The sequence below is a fragment of the Idiotropiscis lumnitzeri genome, chromosome 9 (genome assembly GCF_059441095.1).
Source record: "Idiotropiscis lumnitzeri isolate Australia: NSW breed Sydney's pygmy pipehorse chromosome 9, RoL_Ilum_1.0, whole genome shotgun sequence".
Lineage (NCBI taxonomy): Eukaryota > Metazoa > Chordata > Actinopteri > Syngnathiformes > Syngnathidae > Idiotropiscis > Idiotropiscis lumnitzeri.
Genome location: NC_142399.1, coordinates 13,718,108 through 13,744,194, shown reverse-complemented (window position 1 = coordinate 13,744,194; position 26,087 = coordinate 13,718,108). Strand labels below are relative to the sequence as shown.

The window sequence follows — 26,087 nt, the reverse complement described above, 5'->3', positions numbered from 1 at the left end:
GTACTCTCTTAATCAATATATGTGTTGAATTAGTGATTGAATGTATTTTCTAAGTACTATTATGTGGACAAGAGTGTGCAATATGTATACTACAACATGAACAAAGTGGTGCCTGGGTTAGCTGGGGTTTTTTTTTTACCTGTAAAGTTGTCATTAACACTATGAGGATTCTGCCCGACACCGGCACTATACCGTACGGTTCGACAGCTTTGTTTCCAGCTGCCTGTGTCATGTGACAACCTATGAAAAGGCGAAAAGGTGGGCTCCACCCTGGCCTGGTCGCCAGTCAATCACCGCGCATACGTGCAGCTGCACAGACACACGACCATTCACACTCACATCATCACCGAGTGGTAATTGAACACATGCAGCCTGCACGGAAGTCAGTCGAGTGACCTCCACCATGAGTGACCTTTGTGTGCTTAAGAGGCATTCTCAAAAGTATCAATCCACCACAAGCAGTCAGTTTCGAGGAGTAAGCACTACAGTATGCAACTATGAACTCTGACCTTGACTCACTCAAAAGGGGGGTAGCCTAGTAGCTCCCTCCCACCACCAACATTCACAAGAGAGCTAGTGATAGCAAGGAAATAAACTGCCCCTTGAATTCTCTCCATTAATATGATGCATGAAAATTCAAAGATGTTGCTGCATGCATGTGTGCACTCTTTACGGGTTGATCGATCACAGCTTTTGCAAAGGCAAGAGAAAGTACAGTACGGTATGCTGAGATTCTCACATCCATAGACAATATCAATCGACTGAAAGAGCAAATGGGGTGAATTTTACAAGTGATCATTTCAAATGTCTGCTCTTTTTTTAGGCATGAGATCACAAGGTGTAGACACCATCTAATAAATTGTAGGCTGCAGCAGTGTGGTTATTCCAGCTGCAACGATGTAACCTACTTACTTATACAGTCGATGGCTTTGTCACCGCTCTCCTGATAGACGACAATGGGTTTCTTTCCCAAACAGACCCGTTCTTGAACCCCCCCTCCTGCCCAAAATGAAGAGACCCTTTGCCTCAGCATCAGTTGAAATGAAGGCTTCTGCGGCATAAGATACTCACTCACCTTTTGCAGACATGCCGGGTAGGTAGACTGTCGTTCTCTGCAGCGGCGAATACAAGGCGAGCTCAGCTCAGTCAAAATCCGGGCATAGCTTGATCCAATTTTTATTTGTTATTATTATTGAAGTTAACGACTGGCATTCTCGGCATTATTTAAACGCATGGGAAACGTTGGCTGCTGTTTAACGCACTAGACGATGGAGATGGCACACTCTTGCAAGCAGGGCGTGTCCGTGAAAAGGCAGCATCCTTTTTGTTTTCCAAGTTTTCCACCATATTTATACTGAATACTGCACTACGTGGTTACATCACTTGCCCCTTTTTTTGTGAAGGGTCATTGTCATATTTAAATTAGCCTCATTTTCTGTCGATTGTGGATGTTTTGAGCACTGTAAATAATAATGAAAGTAGCAGGCATTCTCGCGGATTTAACGTACGTTTGTCTTTTCGTGCAGTCATTTTATTTTCACTTTTATTTTACTTAATTATCCCTGTCGTGTGGACTTGGGCAAGTGCAAAACATTCCACAAGCGTTTCTTAGTGTTGTACTTAATGCACTGTATATGAGTTGCGCAAAATGCTATCTCTATTTCAGAAGCGCTTTCTTGTGGTGTATCTCAAACCTACAATGCTTGATTGGAAGAATGCCATTACATAAAGCCCTCATCTAATATTTGGAGCCGAGTTGGAAATAGTCTTTTGGTCGCTTCCCCTTTGCATTTGTATGCATTGCCCGTCGTCTGCATCAATCTGGCAGTGTGTGTTGTCGTATAGCGGGTCCTGCTGGTGGGAAAGGGGGCTGCCTGTTGAGGAAAGCGAACTGCCACCGTGTCCAGACTGAGCTCGCTTGGCTCGGTTGTGGTACACTTGCCAGACGTCTTGTTGTTTACAGCGGCTGCGCTTATGGCCTGCGACGAACCGCGGCCAGAAACGTTTTATTGTTTTATTACTCACGTTGATTCTCTCGTTTCAAGGGTCGTTGTACGAAAGCTCCAATCTGGATCGAGGCGGCAACAACAGGAAGAAGAAGATAGAGGAATTCTCTAGGTCTTCTCGGGAGAAAATAGTTCAGTCGAAGAACAAAATGTTCTCCAAATTTACGTCGATTCTCCAGCATGCGGTGGAAGCGGTGAGTTTTGAGCGAACGCACGCATGCATTCATTTGTCTGTTTGTTTTCACATATTTACATGCATTTGGCGATTTGACCATCTATCGTAACGTCGGCAGGGCTATCGAACTAGCATATGCTAATATGCGTTTACGTCTGTCCGTTTAAGTGGGAAATAATGCATATTGTCAATAATGCTTATCTATCCGCGACATTTTATAGTTCTTTGATAGCCCTCGTCCTAGTGGTAGCCAGCTGTTTGTGTTGAACGCAGCCTAGCAGACGATGCTAGTTAGCCGCTAGCGTTAGCTGCTAGTAGCTTCCTGGCGCTAAACTCGTGTATGGCAAGCCGTTTGAGCATTTATTCCATATCCTTGATATCACACATTTGTGTGTTTCACTAGTACGGTCTTTTCCAGCACTAGTTATACATTCAGCTACACTAGTGATGCCCTCTGTCGTACTAGTTGCACAGAAACTCTGACAAGTGACTCATTTTCAGCAACATGTAACTAGTAAAATGTGGATTATTCCAACATGTTAACTAGTGACATATGATTTCCTACACTAGTTCACTAGTGAGAGCGAAAATACACACTAGTTAACTAGTAACGGCTAAAATACTTACTAGTTCACTTGTGAAAGCCCTTTAAGCCTTGATATTTAACTAGTAACTTTCAAAAATGTTACTTGTCAACTAGTGATACTCCAAATTTCCACTAGTTGCACTAGTGAGAAATTTTGACTGAACTAGTTCAACTAGTGAGGTCCAAAATGTTTACTAGTTTGAACGAGTGGATGCCAAACTGCTCACTAGTCAACTAGTTACACAAAAAACTAATGAGAAGGTGGGGCAGATGTGTGCATCCAAGATTCCTATTGGCTCTACAGTTAAATGCACTAATCAGAATTCAGCTTTTGTCATTGTCCCACCCACTTTATTAGTGCATGTTTTACACTAGTTGACAAGTGGTCCTGGGGAACTGAAGCTAGTTTACTAGCAGCTGCCTCTTATGGGGTACATGTTGACTAGTGAATGCATAAAGCCAAACTAGTGAAATACTTGCAATCTATTTTGGCCTTACAAGTTAACTAGAGAGGCTCAAAATATTAACTAGTGAACAAGTACATGCTGAGATATCCACTAGTTACACTAGTTGTGCTCATTTTGACCTCTCTTGTTAACTAGTAAACCACATGTATTCTAACTAGTAAAGTATTTGGGTTCAAAGTGAGTCACTAGCAAACTAGTGACAATTATTTTCACATCACTAGTTCACAAGTGGATGACATTTTGTCTCACTTGTCAGGCTCAATTCTGAACTTGTACAGACTTTGACTGAGCATGTTTGACAAAATTGCGCACCAGGTGACATGTGCGCACAACAAGTAAACTAGTGAAATCATCAAATTTGAGTAGTTGATTTGTTTCCCAATTACAACACTATACAAGTTCACAAGTTGTGCCCACATATCAACTAGTAAGCAATTTTGGTTAACTAGTATGATATAAATGCCTGCTAGTATGCAAAAAACATTAGCTAGTACTCCAAAAATCCCCACATGTTAGATATTTGTTGTGCGAGTTGTGCACAGTGCCTCACTCATGATGCATAACATTTAACAAGTAAAAATAAAAGGCCAACATGTAGGAGAAAATTCAAACATGTTCAGTCAAATCTTGCACAAGTTCTTTTCTGTGTCTGACAAGTGAGACAAAATTCCTTCTACTTGTTATCTAGTCAAATAAACATCAGTGTCACTCGTTAACTAGTGACTCATTGTGGACTCAACTAGTTCACTAGAATGAAAACATGTGTTTCACAAGTTAACAAGTGGGGTAAAAATTAGACCAACTAGTGTAACTAGTGGCTATCTTTGTATTTACTTGTAAACTAGTTCACATTTTGAACCTCACTAGTCAGCTAGTAAGGTTGGCAAGATCTCAACCAGTGTGACTAGTGGACATTTTATGCCTTACTAGTGAACTATTGAGCAATTTGAGAATCTGACAAGTCAGCGAGTAAGGCCAGGAAAAAGCTTAACTAGTGTCACTAGTGGACATTTGGACCTTACTAGATGACATGTAAAATGAAATATGTGACCATTGTTGTCTCTAAAGTCACTCATACACCAACATGTTCACTAGTGAACTGCATTCAAATGAAGCAGGCGGGACAAGTACTTTGATTGGTCAATATCTTGATGAGATCGCTTGACGCTTTAACCCTTAAGAGCCCAGCCCGTAATACCTGTTATGAAAAGAGTGATTGTATAAAAACATTTCATACTTATGATTAATCTTACTCTCTCTCCCTCTCCACATAGAGGCTGGTGTAAAAATAGGTATGTAGTTATATAAAAGAGAAAACATGTACAATACTTTCTGTGTAGTAAATATTAAGTTTTTAAATATTCCATAATATAAAATACAGTTATCATATGTGACTAATTTCAGACTACCGTATACCAAAATCATGAGCAGTGACTGGTTAGATTATATTATTTTGAAATGGGCCGCCAATAGAAAACCATTGCATTCTTTCCTACTGATCCCCATGACCTAAAAAATGCCCATTAGTTCACTAGTAAGCTCATTTTTGTATCTTACTAGTTAACATGTAAGATAAAAATGCCCACTAGTTCACTAGTAAGCTAATTTTTGTATCTTACTAGTGAACATGTAAGATAAAAATGCCCACTAGTTCACTAGTAAGCTCATTTTTGTATCTTACTAGTGAACATGTAAGATAAAAATGCCCACTAGTTCACTAGTAAGCTAATTTTTGTATCTTACTAGTGAACATGTAAGATAAAAATGCCCACTAGTTCACAAGTAAGCTCATTTTTGTATCTTACTAGTGAACATGTAAGATAAAAATGCCCACTAGTTCACTAGTAAGCTAATTTTTGTATCTTACTAGTGAACATGTAAGATAAAAATGCCCACTAGTTCACTAGTAAGCTAATTTTTGTATCTTACTAGTGAACATGTAAGATAAAAATGCCCACTAGTTCACAAGTAAGCTCATTTTTGTATCTTACTAGTGAACATGTAAGATAAAAATGCCCACTAGTTCACTAGTAAGCTAATTTTTGTATCTTACTAGTGAACATGTAAGATAAAAATGCCCACTAGTTCACTAGTAAGCTCATTTTTGTATCTTACTAGTGAACATGTAAGATAAAAATGCCCACTAGTTCACTAGTAAGCTAATTTTTGTATCTTACTAGTGAACATGTAAGATAAAAATGCCCACTAGTTCACAAGTAAGCTCATTTTTGTATCTTACTAGTGAACATGTAAGATAAAAATGCCCACTAGTTCACTAGTAAGCTCATTTTTGTATCTTACTAGTGAACATGTAAGCCCATAAATGCTGTGGGGCACTAGTGTGAAATGCATGCTCAAGGCCATAGAATAAATACTCAAATGGCGTGCCTCGGCAAGCCTTTTCATTATTTATTCAACGGACGCCTTGTCACGATCCTACATTACCCAGGATTCATCCGACATGACGTTTGTTTTTCGGACAGCCAATCACGATACATGATGTGCCAACCAGCGACTTAAGCCGAAGAGAAAACCTTCAGAGGTATTGCAATGTTTTTTGTAAATATTACTCTTAATGTGATACCAAATTTGATTTTACGATTATTTTAGGCGACAAAGTAGTGGTGTAAACGTCAAATGTGTGGTCAATTTATCAAGATAAGCCCTGCTTAAAAACTTGCTTCAACGATTTCGGAGATGTCGGTGTCCGGTTTTGATGGCGGATGGCGGCAGTTCAACGCTCACAGTTGCCGCCGAGAGCAGCTTCATGCCGGCAGGACTTTCTGAAATCTGCCGCTGCTAGTTTTATAGCGATTGAACCGCAAAAGATGAAGTTTTCCGCGCATTTGACGCTCACATTTTGGCTTCACGGTGTAGTTTGTTCATTGCTCACAAGCTAATAGAGTAGGAAGAAGAGTTCAATTAACGTTGGAACATAATCGTTCATTATCGTTTGCTAGCTGCGTTTGTATATTTGAATTATTTTCTTGCCTTCATTACACGCAGTATTCGTATTCCTTTGTAACTGTGTCTTATAAATAAGGTTGCGCTATATGTTACTGGACAAACGATAGGTCCTGACTGCTTGGAGACCCCACGGCAGATGAGCAGCTCCATTCGGACCCTTCTGACGGCGCATCTTCTGCAGCACGATGCTGTTCATAGAAGCTAAAGGGTGATCAGCTTCCCTAAATAACACCAGGAGGAGGAGAGACACAACTTCTTCCCGAAATCTTGATAAAAACATCCCGTTTATTCATTGTTAAATTAATTATATATTTCATGTAACTTATTATGTTTACAATAAAATGTTTTTCAACTGTATTCTGGATATGCATTGTCTGAAATTAAGTGGTGAAACCACAACTAATATTTCCTCCAACATCGAACCTGCTCGGTCACATCTCCTGTCTTAAAAAACAAAACACAATCAGTGGCTTCAATAAAGATTGTAGAAACCTCAAAATGCACACACATTCATTTATTTGATATTACACGGTAAGAAGATTGTGTTTTTGTATTTTATTTACTTCAGTTGTTTTTCCACAACAAACAATCATTAGAGACGAGCAGGGGGTGATGTCATCAAGTATTGTAATATTATTTTATTGTGCTGTTCTCCCAAATCCGCATTTACAATACAGATTACAGCATCTTTAACAAATACGCATCATCTTTGAACAGATTCAACAACTGAAAAATCACAGCCTCGTGAAGGCAGAATTAATTGCAGGACTTCTGCATTATACTGCATTCCTTTTATTTTGTATACTAAAAGTGGATAGGAGTGAATTTTTAGCAGTACTATTACCCCTTATGTCCATGTAAATAATAAATATACATCCCCCAGAGAGCCATTCCCTGAGAAAAAATGTTTTATTCTGCATATATACCATGCAACAGGCAGTAAAAGAAACTGTGGACACTCGGGATCAGGCTTTACAGGGTTAATTTTTTGCTGGGTGGAGCTCCTATCAGAGAACCAATAGGAGGCATACACTCATGGTACTTTCCCGCCTCCTCATTAGCATTTAGCGTAACTAGTGCAACTAGTGAGCAATTTGTGTTTCACGAGTTCTACGAGTGAAAATTTGGACATCAGTAGTTTACTAGTTAATCCAAAAAGACAATTTCACCAGTTAACTAGTGAGCAGGTTGGCATCCACTAGTGCTACTAGTGAGCATTTTGGAACTCACTAGTGGAACTAGTTCAGTCAAAATCTTTCACTAGTGTAACTAGTGGATATTTGAGGCATCACTAGTTTACAAGTAATTTTTTTTAGACTCACTAGTTAAATATCAAGACTTCAAGGGACTTTCACTAGTGAACTAGTTGATGTTTATCTTTCACTAGTTAACCAGTGGGTATTTAATTTCCAACTAGTTGTCTAGTGCATGCGATCATAAGTCACTAGTTAACATGTTAGAATAATCCATGTTTAACTAGTTAACATGTTGACGCTTTTGTGACTTACCTGTTAGCTTGTAATACTTTGAACATTACTAGTTTGGTCCAGTGGGCCACTAGAGCATAAAAAAGATGACTAGCTGGGAATTTGGCACTACTAGTGCGCATCTAGGTGTCACAAGTTAGACTTCTACCAGCACTAGTTGAACAAAAGACTCACTAGTTGCTAAAAATGAGTCACTTGTTAGAGTTTCTGTGCAACATGTACGACAAAGGCATCACTAGTGTGGCTGAATGTATTACTAGTGCTGGAAAAGACCGCACTAGTGAAATACACAAATGTGTGATATCAAGGATATGGAATAAATGCTCAAACGGCTTGCCATACTCGTGTTGCTGCCACATAGCGCTACTGGGTTTGAGCTTTAAAGTGTTGCAATAGTGAAACACAAGTTTGGCATTGCGCAAATGTAGTTGCGCTGCTGATAAGCAAACATTCAGTGAGGAGTCTGAGGACTTTCATGGCCGTCTGATATGTTTTGTGTAGTGTGTGTGTTTTTTGTTTTTGTTGCTTTCAAGCTAGTCAAGGGGAGTGAAACTAGTTTTTAAACAAAAGTCAGTAAGTTAGGCCACAAGATATAAAGCATGGGTATTGGTAAATAACCGTAACTGATCGCATACTTCGATAAATAAAAATGTAATGGATACTAGAATATCATCATTTTGGTACATATACTTTCGCGTAAAACAAATGCACACATTTTGCTCTTCTTTGCTGATGAATGTCAACACTTCTGATTTCGTCCCACTTTTTTTTTTTAGCTCGCTCCATCACTACCACTGCAGGAGGACTTTGTCTATCACTGGAAAGCTATTACACATTATTACATTGAAACTTCAGGTAAGATCCGTTTCAACGAAACAACCTCTGATTAGATGGCATTAATGGCCATTTATGATTCCTGATACTTTTGGTAAAATGTTGTCATGCTCAGTTTCTAACATCTGCATTTGTTTTCTTGAAGGATTTAATACTGAAATGGCAGCACTTTTGCCATTGGCAATGCATGTGAATTTTTTGGCATTCTTGGAGTGTGAACACATGCTGTTTTTTCAGCATGTTTTTATGGTTACCATCACGAAAATATTTTACAAATGATTCGGAAAGCAGTCTGTGTTTTGGATCTTCTGACTCTTCTCTTGGATTCAAAGCAGTGACTTACATGTCGGGCATGATTATTGCTTTTTCTGGATGTTTGTGCCATGATGACATCTACAATGTTGATAAATAGATCAGAGATTATTTACAGTGATGAGTCGACTGTAGGTTTGAATTGGTCAAACATTATTGCACCACTGCATGAAACTTGGCTGTTCCTTAAAAATAATTATGTGTATATGACAGAATAGGTACGGGAAAAAAAATCCCCATTTTGGGAAAAGTAAATCTTGCCTTACGCGTTAGCCATTTTTAGTCCAGTCCCATCTAATAGTACTAAACATGATCCTCACCTTTAGTTTCCACCTTGTGAACACATTTTTTTCCTGTATGATTTTGTTGAGGCAATGGTTATTGTCGAGCTTTTTTGGGTGGAGGCTCATGATTAGAGTTGTTTGTACTTGATCTGCAATCCTGGGATCAGTTTCTGAAGTGACGTGCTACAATGAGTATGTTAATATTTGCTCTAAGTAACTTCATTGGGGAAATTTAACCATGAAGTAAAGTATGTAATCCCTTGGCTTTGGGTTGGGAGGATAACAGTTTACAGACCTACTACAAAATACAACGGAAACTTTATGCGCCAGCCTGCTTCTCGAGCTCAAAGTCAGCTCAGTGGTTGTGGGACACAGTGACACACACTCTCTCTCTTGCTGCATGTTGCGGTTCTTATATACACATTAGTTTGGTTTTATGCTTAAAAAAAACCCAATGAAAACCGTTTTTGGTATTTGCTAATGCTACCAAGATTTGACTGAGTCTACTCAAACAACTTAAGATAATGAACTGTATGCATCTCATTGTTGCATGTTTCTTTTTGCTGTCAGATGACAAAGCGCCAGTCACAGACACCAACATCCCGTCTCACCTGGAACAGATGCTGGAAATTCTCAGTCAGGAGGAACTCGAACGGGAGTCTGGGGAGACCGGACCCTGCATGGAATATCTCTTGCACCACAAGATCCTGGAGACACTTTACACTTTGGGCAAGGCAGATGTAAGACACTCATGCGTTTAAATACTGTTTTCCAGAAGGAGTTTAAGACTGGCCAAATTTCATCGACTGTCGTGAGGCTGGCAGTTAGATGGCTCGTTGAACATTTCATTGAAATATTTTCATAACTGCAGTTATTATGATGGACCAAAGTTTTGTGGGATATTTTGAATGTCATGTTAAGGATAAGTGGGAAGTAAAATGAAAAAATATCTGAAGGCTGCTTTCTGACTAGTGTCCTCCAGGAATGAAGCAGCAGGTCCTGACCTTCTACACGAAGCTGCTAGCACACATCCGTCAACCTCTCCTGCCACACATCAATGTTCACCGACCAGTTCAGGTGTGACGATCAGCCTTTCCAATACCTTCCTGTATTGCAGTTTGCCCCAGGACTGGTCGTGTAACACGTTTTTAACATGTTTCTGCTAGAAACTGATCCGCCTGTGTGGGGACGTACTTGCTGCTCCTACAGAAAACGAGGAGATTCAATTTCTTTGTATAGTTTGTGCCAAACTGAAGCAGGATCCATATCTTGTCAACTTCTTCCTTGAGGTAGGATGTTGTCTCCAGGCATTCCTCTATTATTAATTTACACTACTGCAAGAGTAAAGTCGGAATTGTGAACACATATTCGAGCATTGATTTCCAAGCATTGTGCAGCAAGGTTATTATCGTTAACGCAAACTAATAAAATAACTTTCTAAAATTGTGAAAAAAAGTTAATGTATGTAAAGTGAAAATGCTTTTAGAAACAAAAACTAACTGAAACTAAATATGATGTTTCTACAGCAAAGATGAGCTTTTGGGTTAATTTTAAATTTATTTCAGTGTTGCTCTAAGTCCGTAACAGAATGGTCAAAGTGTCATTTGGAAATCGTAGTTTGCATAATTATAGTATATTTAAACTTTTTTTTTTAACCTTGCACTTGATAAATATATAAAAAAAAATGTAATAATACTAAAACTAAACTTATATAAACTAACAAATTTGCTCTAGAACCTTATTAAAACGAACTCAGTTTACAAAATGAAAGTCAAAACCAAATAAAATTCAACTCCAACATGATTATAACCCTGGTGCACCATTAGAGTGCTCAAGGTGTGCCGTGGGAAACGATCCAATTTCACCTCATTTTGTCTGTTTTTTTTTAAACAACAAATAATATGTCCTTCCTCACAAACAGAAAAACGAATATCTTGTAGTAGACGCACGTAAACCCCCCCCAAAATAATTATCTTGTATTAGATGCAAGTATATAACAGACGTGTTTCCATGGTGTTGTTTCTAGAACAAGTCAAAGCGAAATGAGAGGACGAGTCCAAGTGGGGCGGATGCGCCGAAGGACACCGTGCTGGCTCCGGACACGGGCCAACAACATGCAGAAGGTAGCGATGCGGCACAAGCGGCTGCCTCCATGTCAAGTCCAAGCAACAACAACAACAACAATTATAATCTGGTTACCTCGCTGCTCAACCTTTCCAAGAGCCCCGTGAGTAACTCACCGTGTCACCTTTCGCTGTTGAGAGCCTTTCTTCTGTGATTTGGATCCTCTTGTCCGCTGTTCAGGATGGCAGAATTGTGGTGAAGGCTTGTGAAGGCCTCATGCTGCTGGTCAGTTTACCCGAACCTGCCGCTGCCAGGTGCTTAACTGAGCACACCGAGCTCTGTGAGCTTCTGACCGACAGACTGGTCACCCTCTATAAAGCCCTCCCGCCATCCATGGACCCTTTGGACATCGAAACAGTCGAGTCCATCAACTGGGGGTGAACCTTGTGATTTATCATCACCTTTATTTTTTTTTTTTTTCAATTTTATAATATCTTTATTGTTTTATGTTTGTTCTTTTCAGTCTCGATGTGTATAATGGGAAGGAGGATGCTGCAGTGTTTGCAGGGAAGAGGCCTCTCATCTCATTCCTTTCTTGGCTGGATTATTGCGACCAGCTCATTAAAGAGGCTCAGAAGGTCATTAGCAGATTTTGCTTGCTGTATGCGGCTGACATGTCACGTTGTCACTTGAATTGACTCGGTCGTAATAGGTTTTGTTTTGTACTTGCAGTCGGCGGCCTCTGTGATGGCCAAGGCGGTGCGTGAAAGATTTTTTGTTGGTGTGATGGAGCCGCAGCTTATGCAGACGTAAATCCTGTCATCCGTTGCCCTTGCTTTGGATTCCTCTGTCAGGATTTTCTTCTTAAGACACCCTCCGTGTACTCGGTCGTAGGTCCGAGGTGGGCATCCTCACCTCGACGGCCCTGCTCAACAGGATCATCAGGCAGGTGACGTCCGAGGCGTTGCTTCAGGAGACGGTGTACTTCCTGTTGGGGGAGGAGAGCGAGGCCGAGACGCCGACTGCGGTCGCTCAGAATCCCGTCAGGCACAGACTCATCGGGCACTGTGACCACCTTTCAGATGAGGTCATCATCACATTTCCTCATTCTTCTGTCAACAGTTGTGAAGCGGTTTCATTTGTGTTGTCAGGAATGGATTTTTCTAATTTTACTTGTTCCAAAATCACCACCTGCCTGTCTCAGAAAAAAAAAACCAAGACAAAGCATTGCTCTGACTCATTATCAACCAAAGCACACGAATATCTGACAAAGCCTCTGTGCACATTGTCCTCGTACAAATAAAGGATTAATTATATCAGACATTTGCGACAGCTTTCTTTTCATCTAGTAGGCAAACGTTTGGCATGTTGCCGCTGTGCTTTGCCGACAACTGAGCCTCTTTTCTTCTCCTCCCAATCGTTTGCAGATCAGCATCATGACTCTGCGGCTTTTTGAGCAGCTCATCCAGAAGCCCAACCAGCACATTCTGCACAGTTTAGTGCTGCGGAACCTCGAGGAGAGGAACTACCTGGAGAACAAACCTCCCGAGGAACGAGAGCCCATTGAAAACGGCCAGCCTCATGACGCTGTGTAAGGACCCCCAACTCAAAGCTCACACCTGCTCCAACACGGACGATCTTTTAGCCGCGGGGCAGTGAATAAAGTGAACAAACAAACTTTACGAATGTGCAAGCACCTCATCGTACGTAATCATCACTCTGCTTCATATGATGAAGTCAAATGAATATCACGTTGAACGATCAAAGATTTATTGATCAAAATTCCATTCTCCCAATGTTCAATATGCGGACATGTGACTTGGCACATTCATTTGGTAGTTCAGCCCCTGCCAGGCATACTGCTATAATTTTTTGTGTGTACTTTAAACAAATATGCTTCCCAGTTGTATTTCTCATTGAAAATGCCAACCACATAATCCTCTATTTTCAAACATGCCACACACGCAAAATGCCTGTTCCTTGATAATCTTGCTTCACACTGAAAAAGTACAATTTTACTCGTCTTAAATTGTGAAAGCATTTGAGTCAGTCACGCTGATCCTCCTATCAACATGTAAAGGGTCAAATAATTCCGAATGTTCGAGCTGAATGTTGCACAAATGTGTTTTGTGCTCAGAGACCTTGAGGAGGATCCGCTGTTTGGCGACGACCTCTCGCCAGACACCAGGCTGTCGTCTTCCGATTGGCTCAGCCCGTCACCGTCGCACAGTCCGGACCACTCCAGGTCTGAGGGGAAAACAGAAGTCCACAAGATTGTCAACAGGTCCGCCATCTGCTCGACATCCTCAATACTCACTGTTGATAGTTTTTGTGTTTTAATTTGTCGCACTTTGCAGTTTCCTGTGTTTGGTGCCCGATGAGGCAAAGTCGTCGTACTACGTGGAAGGAAGCGGCTATGACACGTACCTCCGAGACGCGCACAGACAGGTGGGCATTATCATCATCATCATCATCATCACCACCACCAGGAGAGCACATTCTAATGCAGACTAATGCATGTCCTTAGTTCCGAGACTATTGTGGCGTCTGTCAGCGCTGGGACTGGAGAGGAAGCCCCAAACCTTTTGAGAAATGCAACTTGGAACTCCCTTTCTTTGAGGGGCACTTCCTTAAGGTCCTCTTTGACAGAATGGGGCGCATTCTCGATCAGGTCAGTCCTTAAAGCATTCTTTCTTTTCTTTCATTACTAATAAGCTTTGTAGTAATATTATTAATAATAATAATAATATAGGCCTAATCAAAACATAATTTTTAATTTCGTTTTAATTTGATATCTCATTAGATTCTGCAAGTGTACCTACAATTATTCATGCCCTTGACAACCATTTTATACGTTATCGTTCCAGTCTAAGGATCAAATAAAGCAACCACCATTCAGGCCAATCTTCTTCACCGGACTAGTGTCAGGATGATGAAACGGTAGAACTGGAAATATTAAGATATTCATAAAAGAAGTGGAGCCCGAGTGAAATAGATTCTTTGGAAGTCAATGCTGATCCTGAAATTTGGCAGCATAACATTTTGATGACTGATTAATCGGCCAATTCAAAAAAATCAAAGGCAATGAATAAAATAACTTCATTTTTGGTTCCGTAATGCTTACAACAAAGATTGGAATTCCAGGTAGAACATTTGACTGTTTTACATTACTCTGTCTTTTTCCCATTGATGTGATTTTAAATAATAAATAATGGGCCAATTTTTTCTGAATTAGGAGCTAATATTGGCTGATGAATCGTTCGGGGCCATTTTCCTGTCAGTGTGCTAAAACATCCCCATTTTATTTATTTTTATTCTCTATCTTTGTGCCTCGCAGCCGTATGATGTCAACTTACAAGTGACGGCGGTTCTGTCCAAACTGTCCTTGTTACCGCACCCCCACCTGCACGAGTACCTGCTGGACCCGTACATTAACTTGGCTCCCGGATGCAGGTCTTTGTTCTCCGTTGTCGTCAGGGTGAGTTGAACCCATTTGGGAAAGGTATACCATGTAATATATATCGAGTAAGAGCTAACCTTGCATTTTGTTTTCAGGTGGTGGGGGACCTCATGTTGAGGATTCAGCGCATCCCAGACTTCACCCCCAAACTGCTGCTGGTGAGGAAGCGATTGTTGGGTCTGGAGCCCGAGGGCATCACGTACGTACAGCGGCTTCGCACGAGCGCTCGCCCGTCTGATTTTTCAAACGGGCACGGCCGCGTTTTGATCCCTCCTCTCTTTGCAGTATCGACCACATGACTCTTCTGGAGGGGGTGATCGTGCTGGAGGAGTTCTGCAAAGAGCTGGCGGCCATCGCCTTCGTCAAATACCACGCCACCGCTTCGTCGTCGCCGTAGCGCCTCGCCCGCCCTTCTCGCCGTGGCTCTGAGCTCCAACACTGCCCATGCAGCAGAGGAATAAGATGCAGACTGAAGATGGGCAACCTCTGCATGTTCTTTCACTGCCCAGCCAATCATCATCATCATGGATTTATTGTGTGTGGGATAAACAGATGTTTGTATTTATTTGCAGTCATGGACGTCATCGCCTTAGTGCGGAAGCACACCTATTTTGTTTTTGGAACATTTTTATCTTCCATGTTTGCCACGCTCATAGACGTGCACATTCTCCTTGGACTGTAGTATTAACAATACTACACACCTTTTAAAATGCCAAGTCCTCTTATTTATTGATTTGCTTTCAGGTCGCCTTTCTTTTTAAACCAACGTGGTATTTGGATGCTTTTAATCCAGTCGACGAGCAGATGATTTTTCTTCATCCAAAATGAAGCTTCTCTGGCGTCATCCAAAGATGTCACCATCCAACGTGGTGTGTTTAGGAGCCGGCGGACTTTTGCACATGCACTTGTTACATTTTCGCTTACATTTGTACAAAGCTACAAGGCCTCTCACGGTTCCACTCTGTATGTCAATGTTTGCTCCCCCGCGCCACTTTGCTCCTCTCTTAAGTTGCTATGCCTTCTTCTTCAAACTTGTATTTAAAAGCAGTGTTGTGTCTCTGATGGCCCAAACGTGTACTGTATTGTTACGTATTCTTTGGCCTGGTGTTGGTTGCCTTAAATCAACATCTTGCCACACCTTTTGGAGTACTTGATGAGAGACCTCACGATTGTCCTCCATATGTCTTTGGTGTTTTTAGGTTAGTGTTTCAGCGCTTGTGTGTGAATGCGAGAGCTTTGTGTTGCTCTCCTCCTCCGATCTTGAGCTGTTGTTGGAAGTGCTCCCACCGGGTCACATTTGCACATTTGTATTTCTTCACACTTGCTTGTTATGTTAATATACACCACAAAAGATGTTTATTTTTCCTTTCATAAACCAAAATCAAAAATGTGTCACAAGAGTAATGTTCCTATTTTACAGGACTTTTTTTTTTTTTCCTCTCTTTTCTTAAATGGACGATCATGCAAATTTTATAATCGGCCATCATACCAACTTTGAGTGTTCTGTTTGTATATTTTATGTGTACAATAGCAATATAGAAAGATACTACCTGGTGTCAATGCATGCTGTGGCATTATTTTCTTTGTTGGAAGAGAACAGAAGTCTGTTTGGCTGAGTTCTCAGTGACACGTGATGCCTTACTTCTAATTTGTTCTCTTCTCATCTGTATAGTTACATCAGATCGCTTTGTCATGACCGTGACTGATCATGTTTGCTTTTGTTTTACACTGACCGGTCACTGTTGTTCGCAATCACATCTCTACTCTTGTCGCTTCTTTCCCTACTTGAAAGAAGGGGAAGCCTTGTTTTCTTTGTTTTTTTCAATTTTTGGCTATTTTAATTTGTGCAATGCAGACGTGAGACATGGCGCATGATCTTCCATCCTGGTTGCTTCACTGAGGATTTTAAAAAGCAAGCCTAATGTGTTCTCACTGACTTTATTTGTTCCTCCCTTATCAGCAGTCTTGACTTCAGTGCTGTCAGGACAATGTGCGCTTGTTCAACTTTCTCCATCTCAATAAAAGATGTATGCCAGCTGGATTCATTCAAGTTTGATCTTGCTTTTATTACAAAATATCTGTACAATAAAACAAAACGTAGTCCTGTATTAATATGGAGAGTCGCATTCTTTTTCAGCAGTACTGGGTACTGATTTGACCTGTATCAGAACACATCACTTCACAGGGGAAACATTTTACCTACTACCCTTAACGTCATGCATGTAGAAATGTGTCCGAGCTCAACAAAACCTTTTCAGGTAGCTTGCAAAAAAAAAAAAAATCTTCTTAATGGTACAAAAACCAACCAAGGAAAAGAGGCACTATGGTGCTTTTAAAATAAAAAAACTTAAAATGGTCTTTCTGAGTAATGCTGAGATCATTTTTCTTTTCTGATTAAACAGGGAAATAACTCATTTTAACATGGGCAACAGTAATTTTTTTTTATCAGAGATGGCTTTATGTCACAAACTGATGTTTTACTGATTAAAAAAAAGTTTAGTTTTTTTTAGCACATTAGGTTTTTGAGATATTTTAATTTTGTTTTTAAATTGTCTTGGAAAAACATTTGTTGCTCAACCTAAGCCCCAATCATTACTAAATACATGACATTTATTACTGTTACATTATGAAAACCTGATGCGCTACAAAAACAAGGACAGATTCATAATCAGCGCAAAAAAAAAAAAAATCAAAAAGTATCTCTGATTAAAAACGAAGTAAAATGTCTCCCAGTGTATTTAAAAACCCACTGGTGGTAAAATGATGCATTGAAAATGACTACTGCAGCTTTACTGACAATGAAACAAACAAATATTTAATTGCAATGTTGAAGCTGTGTCGCTGTTGTGTCTTTGAGCGTCCAGCAAATAAGGCAACACACTGCAGCAAAGCAAAATGATTTAAATAGCAATCAATGGTAAACAACTACCCTTAATTAACAATGGAACCTCCCAAGTTAAACTTCACACGTGACGTGGGCTTTTCAGAAATTATGCATGACATCACGCTCAGTGAGCGTCTGCTAAAGGATAAACAATGCAAATTTTTGTTTGTTTTATTGGAGAAAGTCAAAGTGTTAACGACAACTGAAATGCAAACAATCTAACTGCTTATAAAATATGAGCAAAATGATTACATTTCATCATACTTTATTTTTGCAAATAGATCCTGATATAAAGAGCGCAGAAATGACCAGTGAAACATGTCAACAACGGTTTGTTACCTTGCCATTAAGTTGCATCTTTGAATGGTGAGTAGTTTTGCTTTATTTTATTTTTAGAGATCTTAACTTGTGTTTGTATGACAAATTATGGATGCTGAAATGTTACCCATTTAAATGTTTTTTTTATGGCAGGCATTTGAATTGCATTAACAAGATCCGGCCATCCAAATTACAACGTGCATTATCGGTTGTGTTCCACGTTGAAGGTTCCACTAATAATTGTGTGGTAGTGTTTACTTTATGCATTGCCCACATTTGTCGAATTAAACTGTGGTTGTGTGCAATGCAAGTCCTATGAATGCTCACTAACAGTCTGCACGCCACATCACAATGATGTCCCCACCGACAAGGTAAAGCTAATTGATCCTTTGTGAAGCAGTCATGTCGTATAACAACATGACAAGCATTTTCAAATATTTCCCATACAGTATACAGGTACAGATTCACTTTGTGTCATTGTCAAGTACATACAAAACCACAACATAAAAAAAACAACTACATGCCGTAACACAAAACTAAACCAGGCTAAAAATAAGTTTTTTTTTCTTTAAAAACTATATACATATTAGCAAAAGTCATAATTCCTCCATTTACATACACACAGACATGCGTGTGTACATTCAGACAAAACGTCTTTGGCTGGCGTGACACTTTGTGACACCCAACTGAGTGTTCATGTAATTGTATCTTCAAAAACAAACAAAAAAGGCACACGCACACAAAAACCATCTAACGACATAGAAAATAGATTTCTGATGACAAGTGTAGTGATATACTTCCTATGCATTTACGAATATATATATATATATATATAGACCAAAACATACGCGGAAAGGGTCAACTCACACACAGGCCCTTGATTGTGTGTTTGTACTTTATGTAAGGTCACATTCAGAAATGTGATGTAGGAAGGCATCAATAAATAAAGAGAAAGACGCTCTCGCTCGCCTCCATTAGTCACTTTTGGAGTTTTGCGCCGCGTCCAAGTTGACCACCTGCAGCTCGGTCAGGTTAGTGCTGCTGCCGCTCGACTGAGGCCCAATCACCATCTGGAACGCAAACACAGCGGAGGGGGTGTTAACCTGGGCTCAGCGGACACTTCATTAGGTGCATCTGCACAATCCCGTGATATTCATCGTACTAACAGCTGTTTCTCACACTTTGTAAAACTGTTAAACATCATCTCCATCTTTCAAATATTCTGTTGATTTTGTGCATATTTCTGTACTAATATCCGTTAATAAAAAGTCCTTATGGGAGGGCTGAGCAAATGTTTTCGCTCAAAGGCCACATTTGAGTTTTTCAAAAAAGGGCAGATGAGGTTTAAAAAAAAAAAAAAAAAGTTAAAATGTGAATTTTTTATTAAATTCTCCCCCGCGACCCTTGTGAGGAGAAGCGGTACAGATAATGGATGGATGAATGGATAATAAATTCTCATTTTTATTATTTATAAGTAGATAAGTTATAATTAAACATTTTTAAAGAATAATTCAAAAATATTTATGTAGAATCATTTATTTTGAGTATTTTTTATTTAAGAAAAAAAAAAAAATAAATTAAAACATTAAAAATGAATACATTTGAAATAGACAATTTCAGAGGGAAAAAATATAGGACTTTTGTTAAAGGAACTGCACAGCAGAGGTCGTATGCAGCCCTCAGGCGACACATTGCTCCCCGTCTGCCATCGGGTATAGTAAATAGGAAGAAATACATTAAATATTTGAAAGGCCAATATGAATGAAATATTAGAAACAGCTCTCAGCATGGTGCAGTGCAGTTGTGCACTACTGCGAGCAACATCCTTATTAAGAAAACATTTTTAGAGTAATAACTGTAATCTTTTTACAAATACAGAATTAGTCATATTAACAGTGAGAATTTGCAGGTACACTTAATGTGCTGATTAGGATGTAAAAATAAATTTGGTCATTTTTGCACAAATGTAGTGTTAATATATTTTGGGTGCTGATAACTAAAATTTCCTTGCAGCCACATAAGCACAGAGAGACCATGCAAACTCCCCACAAGAAGGTCTGTGCCCAGAATCGAACCCTGAACTATAAGGTAGCTGTCTAAGTGCTTCCTATCAAACATGGCATCATTGCAAATAAAGTAGGCTGTGAACCCCATGCACTTAAACGATGTGTGTTTAGTCTCGGGGGGCTTTTCCCTGCGTGACATCGGCACAACGCGGTGGCAGGTGAAGCGCGGGTGCTCTGTTAGCCAGTGGCGAGGTCACGTGACATGCGGGTTGCAGAGGGAAGAGCAGAGTTTCACTTGTGAAATGCAGATCTTGCCGTACTGGGTGAAGCTGCACCGCTGAGACGGGGATCTGCACTGTGCCTGGAGGGGCCGTGAGGAACACTTGCGGGACAGACGCTGCCAGGGGGAGCAAGAGGGAGACACTTGAGTTGGAACGCTGGCATCAAATGAATGCTCAAAGGGCGTTCTATTAGTATACACATGCACGTCTGTGTGTGTGTGTGTGTGTGTGTTACCTGCGTCATGGGCTTGCGCGTGGGACACCTGCATGGCCGACGTGCCCTGGGAGAAGGCGTTGAGCACGGCGAGCCCCCCGTCGGCCAGCGCGGGCGTGGAGGCGTACATCACCGTGTGGGGGCTGGGGTACATCATATGACCGGCCACAGAGGACGGCACTGTTGAGGTGACGATGGTTGCTGGGAGACTCACTGTAGCTGACAGAAAGACACGTTCATTAGCATTAGCCAGCAAATTGTGCGTGAGTGCACCTGCGGGTGCAACTAGCTGCCAGAAGGTGGCACTTATTTGTATAAGTCCTTCTTTTGGTGCACTTGTCCTCATTAGGCTCTCTGGGAGATGGAGTCCATCTCTGCTGACTTTGGGCTAGTCATCAACCAATCAGGGCACATATTGAGAAACAAGCACCGTCACAACGGTGGACTATTTAGAGAGGTGGGGGTTTGGAGTTCAATGGGAACTTCTCATATAAATAAAGTTGCATTTTACTTTATTGTATCGTTAAAACAGACATATTGACACCCATAAAAACAATTTTAAAAAAAGGTGTAACTTTCATGCGGTTTATATGTAAACCGTGTTTTTATTTTTGCTGGGGTTATTGATTACAATGGTTAAAGGAAATTATGATAATCAAAAGAAGACATTTGTCTTGTTTTTTTTCTCCCAATTCAAGTCTCTTATTAACGTGTCTAATGCCTTATGTATCATTAATGCTGATGTTTGTTACATATAAGATAAATAATAATACCATACAAATAATGAGAGAGTTTTGTACATTTGACTCAGGAGGAGAATTTCTCATTTGAGTCTTGAGCTGAAAACGTGCACACATTGTCTTTTTCATCTCAAGACTGAAGATTGTTGTCACAAACTAAATAAAATGACAATATCATCATCTTCATTAATGGGGACATATTAGCGACAGTTGATTTTTCAAATTGCTTCCGTACAAATACTTTGCAGTGGCATCTCCAGAGGGTCTGCCCACTCATCAAGTGTGAAATTAAACAACCAAGTTAATCTTTTCGGAAAATGCGTATTGCGGTTCTAAATTTTGCAAATTGTGACATTCGCAGATAATTCCCATCATTTCCATAATAACCGCCCCCACACTGAGTTTCTCAGTGCTCCCCCGCCACTTTTCAATCCACAGCCAGATTACACTGTCTGAAACACTTTCATATCCATGCTCAAAGTTAAGTAGCGCTGCTTTGCATTTTGTTGCATGCAATGATGAGCACGAGCTTACATTAGCTCCAAAGAAAGCCACATTCCGTAATTCCTCAGTGAAGTTCTGTTTGGCGATTTGTTTGTTGTAAAATACGCCAAAGACACGGACTAACGCACTAATTGAAAAGTGTATGAAGCACTGACTCCACAAGCAAAAGTGTCATTCTTGATTTGTGGGGTCTTTTGATGAATAGGATGTTTTAAAATAGTGAAATTAATGGTAACATGTCTCAGAAATAAATAAATAATTTCAACATAGCAATGTTCTTCACTGACTGATAACCTCGGCCAGTGGGCCACAAACAGCCCACTCATTTTCTTTAATCTAGCCTACCAAAGAATTTACATTTTCAAGAGTTCTGCAATACTTCTTACATTAATTCATCAGTTTTTCCCTCAAAACTGTTTAGATACAATGCATTCACTGGATGGATGTACCTGTTGAGTTTGTAGAGGTGTGGGACATCTCAGGGCTGCTCTCACTGTTGGAAATGGGCTGCGTGCTGGGGTGAACCTGAATGGCCTGGAGCTGCTGAGGGACACCCGTCCCTGGAGATAAACACACACAGGAAGTCACTCAACTGTAACCAGATGAGCCGTAGCTGCGTGTTAGTTGAAGCCATGTGCATTTAGGCGCCTGATTGCGAGCCAGTCAGTCGATCGGTGCAGCGGCAGGAGCGGTTAGTAGTCGTAATAGTAACGGTGGCAGGATTGGTGGCAGGCCAGAGCAGGTCACCTGTGAGGGAGACAGCGGCAGGGAAGCGGAAGACGGCCTGCTGGCCCTGCTGAGGCTGAGGGGCGGCGGTCAGAGTCTGACCATGCTGCCCCTGGAGGGTCAGGGAGTGCTGCTGCAGCTGGCTCAGAGGAATGGTGGGGGTGCCGGGGGGGAGAGGAGTGCCTGCTGAAGGAAGGGGCACGTCCGTGCACACGCAACCATACACACACACACACACACACACACACGCGCGCACGGAACAGAGTGGCAGAGGACGGAATGTGAGAAAACGCTGCTGAGTGGACAAAGCAGCCTTTAGTGAGACAGAAGCAGCAAGGATGAGATCACAAAGCAGTTCCCAATCACCAGACAGAAGGAATAATCACTGAGAAACATTTTGAAAAAATTGTGCACGGGTATCTCATGATGAGGAAACTTAAGTCCTGCAGATTTGCAATTCAGCCTTAACAGATTTGGTTTTCCCTATTCACTATTTTTGAGCTCAAGCAAAGAAAAAAGAAAAGTAGTAGTTTGGCAATATCATGTGGCATCTTGCTACCATGAGTATGAGTGAGTTGAGGAGCTTCACGTAGACAAAAATTGTTTGTCGCATTGTGGCATCGACAGGAAATTATGAAATATCTTTTAGGGGTGATTACTAGCAGATTTTGTGTTTTAAGGTTTGGTTTTATTTTAACATCCTTTTGGTGCTGTAACTGTCAGCACACGCACAGCCAACAAGACATTGCGTGATGAGAGTCAGGCGATAGTTGCACCTTTGTCCGAATGTCGCATTTGGATAATTTTTTTTACATTTCTCTCGTACATCTGACCCAGGCTAAAGACAGTGATGATGCCGCACAATCTAATTGGGCCTAAAGGAGCAGCAGGACTAAGATTTTCCTCTCCAAAATACAATAACACAAGAATTAGTTTTAAATTATTCTTGGTGGAGGCTTGCTAATGTACACAGTTATAATACAACACTGTTTAATGAATCACACTCAAACAGAAACGAAAACTGCTACTATTATTGTTAAGGCAGAATTTTTGATAGTATTGGAGGTTATTAAGACACAGAGACATAAAAGGTATAGTTAAAAAAAACAAGGCCTTTTCTCGCAGATTGATGATTCAAAGCGTTTGTTTTTAGCAAATTCGTTCATATGCGTGACACCCTCACATTTAGTCACATGCTCGGCAGATAGGTGCTGAGGTCGGCGGGTGTGTTGTTCCAAATGCTGCCACGGTGTGGACATCGGAAGGGGTGTGGGGTGCTCATGTAAGGGAAGGTTGAAGGAAGAGGGAGAAGCACACAGACTGAAGAAGGAACAGGAGCAGCATGGCTACTATTGCGCTGCCAGTTAAAAATGATGTCGTGGCCGCCATGTGACTGTTCAGCTGAGGCAGAAGCCCAACATCACGCTGACAACTACCAAGAGACATAGAAGGACGGCGGCATTGACAACAAACAGGAGGGGAGGCGATTAGCCTTAGAACATGAACTACATGTTTCTGTACTAACGGAAGCGGGGCTATGACAAACTGTACAGTCAAATTCTGCCTTTAAACAAATATTATGTAACCATACAAATATCGCCTTTACTGGTACAGTTACCGTCTCCGTTTACGTCAGAAGTCTCAGACATGTGCATGGTACCGAACCGACCTAATCTGGACTGCTTGGTGGAAAAAATAAATTAATTAATACATGTGCCTAAATATGCCATCCCAGATTGTGTTTGTGCTGCAAACAGAAACAGAAAATATTTGCAATCATCGCTGGGGAAGGTAATTGGGATCCCCAAATTAAAGTTCTCAGCAGAACTCTCCTGGCTTTTAGCGGGAACGGTTACATCTAGTTGAGAACCACAAAAGCAGCAGTTTCACCAAGTATGTTCCATGGAATCACAAGCCGCGATGGACTGAATATTCATGATTAATTAGAGGCCATATTGTGCAGCCCTCATTGTGCCCCCCTTACCTAATTATTCCTGGATGAGAGTGGGAATCAAAGGCTGCGAGCTTGTGCGACTCGCTTTGAAAGGCGTGATGTAAACAGCCTGGCAAGTGAAGCACGACCGCCCCGAGATGACGCCCGAAATGGTGGCGTGGTTCCATTTAAATTCTAATAAGCTAACCACACCGTCACATGGCCAAACACGTCCGTGCGAGTCGGAGGAACGACGAGAAGCAAATGAAGAAAAACATGCGGCCAACACAACGCTCCGACATACCGGGCATGAAAGTGAAGCCACCGGGCAGTTGCATCACTCCCGATGAGGCGCCGGTGGTCTTCAGGACAGTCCCGTTGGCGCTGACGCTGGTGCTGGCGGAAACGGGCGCCAGGTAGTTGGTGATGGGAAAGTTGGGCCCGCTGCTCACCTGCATGCTGGTGGAGGTGGTGGGCACGGTGGCCTGGGCGCTGCTGGTACCACCTGGCAGGCTGGCTACTGTGAACGTCGGTTTCAAAGTATCCTGAAGCAATACATACGGAAAGGAGGAGTTAAGCATCTTTGGGTTCCATCAAAAGAAACAAGATTTTGGAAAGGGAGTCGAAGAGTTTCAATTCCCCTCGCCTTCATGATTTGATTATTTTTATTTAATCATTCTCACACTTGAATTGGTGTGTTGGCAACAAATAAAACTACATTGGACGATGATTTCTGAGACAAATGGAAACATCACACAAGTGGACCCAGAGGAGGTGGGTCTCGTTTGGCTCTTTGATTCATTTTAGATCAGGGTGAAGGTTGTACACACACACACTCATCAGCCTTAAAAGACTTTGGCAAAAGAAAAAAGTCAATAAACAATAAAATAAACAGTTCAGCTCAACATACTAAACTTGTCTCCTTGTGGCATTTGTCTGTCTGTATGCAAAATCTTTTTTTTTTAATACATTTTACAAGGTCTTCATGACAGGCCAGCTGTTAAAAATATCCCTTTTAAAACACACACACACACACACACACACACACAGAGACTGCACATAGGCATGAGTGGCACAAGCAAAGAGTAGTACTGTTTTGGAATCAAATCAATCCAGTCAAATCACTTTTCCATAATGATATGTATTGACATTCCCTAAAAAAAACAAACACATTTTTGTTCGGGTTTTAATAAAGCAGAATAGAAGTGTAATGAATGTAATGTTAAATGGTTATTACTGTACAAATTTGGGACAAGCCGAATGGCACAGAAACAACTGTAGTGTCGCATGCGTGCTTTTACCGGTTGTGGCCTCGTGAGTGACGTCAGCAGCTTGAATCGGGGTGGCTAAGTTTGGGTGCGTGTGGGCGTCTGCAGTGAGTTTGGGCTTTTCAGCAGGGCCTTGCAAGTCTTCTCATTATGAATCTTTGTCTTGTTCAATAAGTAAAATACATCAGCGACTGCGGCTCTCCTCCGTTGCCACAGCGGCGTATATGAAGCTTGCTTTTAACACTAAAATGTCGGCTGGCACTCACAAAACAAATAAAAACTAAAAAAAAAAAAGTGACAAACTACGGCTCCCAAAAACTCAGTCAAACATTATACATCGGACAAAAATTAAAAAAAAAATAATAATAATAACGATAAAAATACAATCCAGTCAAGCTGTGACTGCTTTCTAGGTTTGTTAAACTTAAGGACGCCAGCCTGAACCAAGAACAAATGCAAAACATGACGTACACTTTTTTTGCTTTAGCCCAGACCAGAGAAACAAATGTGATTAGATTAGATTTAAACAGCATGGAGGGCCAAAATGTGCCAGCGTGCATGCAACTGATGA

General features: G+C 40.9%; 3 protein-coding genes and 1 long non-coding RNA gene across 9 annotated transcripts in view; 2 read left to right on the top strand and 2 right to left on the bottom strand.

The window, feature by feature from the left end:
- ablim1a (actin binding LIM protein 1a) overlaps positions 1-1,315 on the bottom strand; it is a 38,909-nt gene extending 37,594 nt beyond the window's left edge. The window contains exon 1 of the transcript XR_015845045.1: positions 1,076-1,315. The gene's annotated coding sequence lies outside the window, so the exon portion shown is untranslated. The remainder of the gene's footprint in view (positions 1-1,075) is intronic.
- fhip2a (FHF complex subunit HOOK interacting protein 2) lies at positions 939-16,683 on the top strand. Its single transcript, XM_088304457.1, has 18 exons — positions 939-1,093; positions 2,046-2,200; positions 8,465-8,543; positions 9,689-9,858; positions 10,091-10,195; positions 10,285-10,407; positions 11,145-11,345; positions 11,423-11,619; positions 11,706-11,820; positions 11,915-11,991; positions 12,077-12,269; positions 12,610-12,773; positions 13,320-13,466; positions 13,540-13,630; positions 13,710-13,853; positions 14,520-14,660; positions 14,738-14,841; positions 14,928-16,683. The coding sequence occupies exons 1-18, from the start codon at positions 1,087-1,089 to the stop codon at positions 15,037-15,039; spliced, it is 2,325 nt and encodes a 774-aa protein (XP_088160583.1). The 5' UTR covers positions 939-1,086; the 3' UTR covers positions 15,040-16,683.
- LOC148330330 (uncharacterized) lies at positions 4,335-6,630 on the top strand. Its single transcript, XR_015845150.1, has 3 exons — positions 4,335-4,526; positions 5,718-5,776; positions 6,309-6,630. It is a non-coding gene; the product is annotated as an uncharacterized LOC148330330 (long non-coding RNA).
- Positions 16,684-16,687: 4 nt separating the features above from the next.
- Positions 16,688-26,087, bottom strand: part of srfb (serum response factor b) — a 30,721-nt gene continuing 21,321 nt past the window's right edge. For 2 of the 6 annotated variants that reach the window (XM_088304466.1, XM_088304463.1), the window contains exons 3-8: positions 24,553-24,793; positions 22,337-22,501; positions 22,039-22,149; positions 20,367-20,564; positions 20,171-20,247; positions 16,688-18,914 (exon numbers count right to left, since the gene is read on the bottom strand). In XM_088304466.1, the coding sequence (XP_088160592.1) occupies positions 18,819-18,914; positions 20,171-20,247; positions 20,367-20,564; positions 22,039-22,149; positions 22,337-22,501; positions 24,553-24,793 (888 nt within the window). In that variant the 3' untranslated portion in view covers positions 16,688-18,818. Of the gene's footprint in view, positions 18,915-20,145; positions 20,248-20,366; positions 20,565-22,038; positions 22,150-22,336; positions 22,502-24,552; positions 24,794-26,087 lie in introns of all 6 variants that reach the window. The other 4 variants (XM_088304465.1, XM_088304464.1, XM_088304468.1 and 1 more) reach the window with 4 other exon arrangements.

Coding starts and splice junctions, on each gene's coding strand:
- fhip2a (XM_088304457.1), top strand. Junction 2,201..8,464: donor TCCAGCATGCGGTGGAAGCG/GTGAGTTTTGAG, acceptor TTTTTTTTTTAG/CTCGCTCCATCACTACCACT. Junction 11,821..11,914: donor TCATTAAAGAGGCTCAGAAG/GTCATTAGCAGA, acceptor TTGTACTTGCAG/TCGGCGGCCTCTGTGATGGC.